Genomic DNA, 2,811 nt, shown 5'->3' on the forward strand with positions numbered 1-2,811 from the left:
CGATTCTGCCCCTGTCAGCCGTCTGATCCTTCCCCCGCCCATCCCTTTCTTCCCCACCGCGCACGAGATCTGACAAAAAAACCACAAGCACATGCCAACCGCACCTCGCCACCGCGTCACGCTGCGTGTGTCTGCCCCGTTTGCCCTCGTCGTCAACAGTTGCTGCCGTGCTCCCTGTCAAAGTTCACAAAAAGAAGCTACTCGCATCACCATCAAGTTGGATCCTTGGAAAAAAATATTGGTTCCAGCAAAACAAGAAGACAATGGTACCAAAAAAGATAACGTTTCGAGCAAAAATAATCTCAGCAGTACAAATATGAGAAAGGCGATTGTAGCAAATAAAAAAGGCAGTTCCAGCAAAAAAACTCAGCAGCAAACACACTAGTTGATTGCAGCAACAAAAAAATGTAGTTCCAGCAAAAAATAATGGTAGTTCCAGCAAAAAAATAGCTGGTTCCAGCAATGGTGGACCGCCGCCGTCGCCGACGCAGCACGGTCGTCGCCAGTTCCATCATTTGTCTTGCTGGTTGCAGCTCCCGGACCTACACTTGTAGCTCCGCCACGCCGAGGTTGAGGCATCTTCCGATGGTGGTTGTTCTCTCCTACGAGCGGAGCGGAGCGCGCAGATCGTCGTCCGTGACAAGCCATCTGTTGGGGAATGGCCGCAAGCGAGTAGATACTGCCCCTCGCCAGAGCTGCACGCATCGTGCTATTGGGGCAAAGCACGAGCTGCGCGTGTATCCGCGGCGAGTAGATGCTGCTCTCGCCGAAGCTGCAAGCTACCAGCAAGCATGACATGATTCCAACAAAACAAAAACATGGTTCCAGCAAAAAAGAAAGCCGGTTCCAGCAAAAAAAAAAGGCTCACCGTCGATGGTCACAGCGAAATTTCTCACCGGTCTCAGCAAAAACAAAAGGTAGTTGTAGCCATTTGATCTGCCGGTTGCAGCACCCCGGCGTGCTGAATCTAGCACGGCGGTCGTCTGTTTAGTTCCCGGCTTGTAGCTCCTCTGCCCGTCGGTTGCAGCTTCCGAAGTGGCCAGTAGCAGCTCCTCCGTCCTCCGGTTGCAGCTCCTCGTGTGGCTAGTGGTGGGGCTCGCCGGAGCAAAGATGCGACGGCGCGAGCGAGAGACAGAGGCGAGGCAGGTGAGACATGAGCGAGAGGATGAGGTTTGTGTGGATGTGCAGTTGGTGAGGATAAGGACGTGGGGTTGCTGGGATAAGGACGGGTGCCTGAGTGGTGCACGTGGGACCAATGGGCGCGTGGTGTGCGTGCGGCACTTGCGCCTGTGCACAACGATAGCGGCGCGCCCGGCCGAAAGTTTGGCCGGCGCGCCGCATACAAGCGTTTACCAATTTCTAATTATGGATCACGATCGTGTCTTCATTATTGCAATAGGACATTTATGATCGTCGACTAATTGGACACTATTAAGTGACATATTATTTGGCTCCGTGCATTGTAGTGTGAGTTCGACTTTATAACCGCTAAGGTTTTATCAATTTATTTAGTAATTTGGTAGATTCAAGCTAGTTTTGAATTACCAATTATTTCTTTAAATTTTGGCACCTCATGTCACCTAGTATAAGGCATGCATCATGCAATTAAAATTACTGGATGAGATTGATAATGATGCATCGCGGAATATTATAAAAAACTATAAAGATATATTCATATGTAATTTGACATGAGTAGTGTTTTTGAACGCATAGTTGAAATGGTTTTTGTTACATCTCCGATGTACATATATTGATTATTATATTGTTGTTTATACTAAGGGGCCCTGGGTCCTAAGTTCGTCCCGGGCCCCCGAAAACTCAGGACTGGCCCTGCTTCTAGTGCATCAGACTCACTTTGAATTGAGTGTAGACCAGTGTAAGGCCATGTCACAGCCCTAAAACATTTGAGTTTAATTAAATGCATTATAAGCATGCATGCATCATATTTAAAATTTTGAAATTTGAATTGAGGAAATTTAAAGCCTCAAAAATTAAATAAAAAGGGCAAAGAACCCTGGAAATCTCATTCAATGCTTCCAAAATGTATCGGTAAGGTTGCTCCCAAGCCTCAAAAACTGGAAAAAAAATGCAACAAAAGTTGCTCCCAAGCCATCCAATCAAAATCATCTGACAGCCACGGAGGTGGCGGACACATGTGGCATTATCGGTCGGGTGATGCAAAGCGTTTCTGATTAAATAATCAGTCGAAAGGCAGAACCGACAGTGATGCGGAGCATCCTACGGTCATCCCCATGGACGTACCATCGTCTCCCAAGACACCAAGTGCACCAATGACTAGAGCTCGTGCAAGGGCTATCGAAACCGAGGTGAACTCGCTCCTCTCCGAACTTACACATTCTACATGCGAGACATGGCTACTACCTCAAGTGGAGACCTTATGTGTGATCAGGTACTTAGAGGAAGGCCATGAAGCTGGTACAACCAATGGACAAGATGGCGAGGATACCAAGCGCAAGAAGCAAGAGGAAGAGCTTCCAGCGAGCTACAACCATCAGATGAATCTGATGGCCAGCCAACCAGAAGGCCCAGCCGACGAATGCTACAACAGCCGGACGTCTGACATATACCGGACGGGTAACACACTCCAGCAACCGGACGTCCAACAGCCTCCAGAAATCCGGCGCCACTAGTCCAGTACCAAAACGCTGGAATATGGGACGTCCAACGCTCTCTAGAAATTCGACGACACCTGTCCAGAGCCGAAACGCCGGAAGTCCAACCCTTATCGAACGACGGGTCCCTTGCGAGCGACCGAACGACCGACAATTGTCAGACATCTGACACTGCCTG

At 49.0% G+C, this 2,811-nt stretch overlaps 1 protein-coding gene across 1 annotated transcript in view; it reads right to left on the reverse strand.

Annotated features, from left to right (window-relative positions):
* Positions 1-84: 84 nt before the first annotated feature.
* Positions 85-2,811, reverse strand: part of LOC119284114 — a 4,039-nt gene continuing 1,312 nt past the window's right edge. The window contains exons 2-3 of the mRNA XM_037563377.1: positions 869-1,214; positions 85-779 (exon numbers count right to left, since the gene is read on the reverse strand). Of these exons, the coding sequence (XP_037419274.1) occupies positions 382-779; positions 869-1,214 (744 nt within the window). The 3' untranslated portion in view covers positions 85-381. The remainder of the gene's footprint in view (positions 780-868; positions 1,215-2,811) is intronic.

Source organism: Triticum dicoccoides, chromosome 4A (genome assembly GCF_002162155.2).
Source record: "Triticum dicoccoides isolate Atlit2015 ecotype Zavitan chromosome 4A, WEW_v2.0, whole genome shotgun sequence".
Taxonomy (NCBI): Eukaryota; Viridiplantae; Streptophyta; class Magnoliopsida; order Poales; family Poaceae; genus Triticum; species Triticum dicoccoides.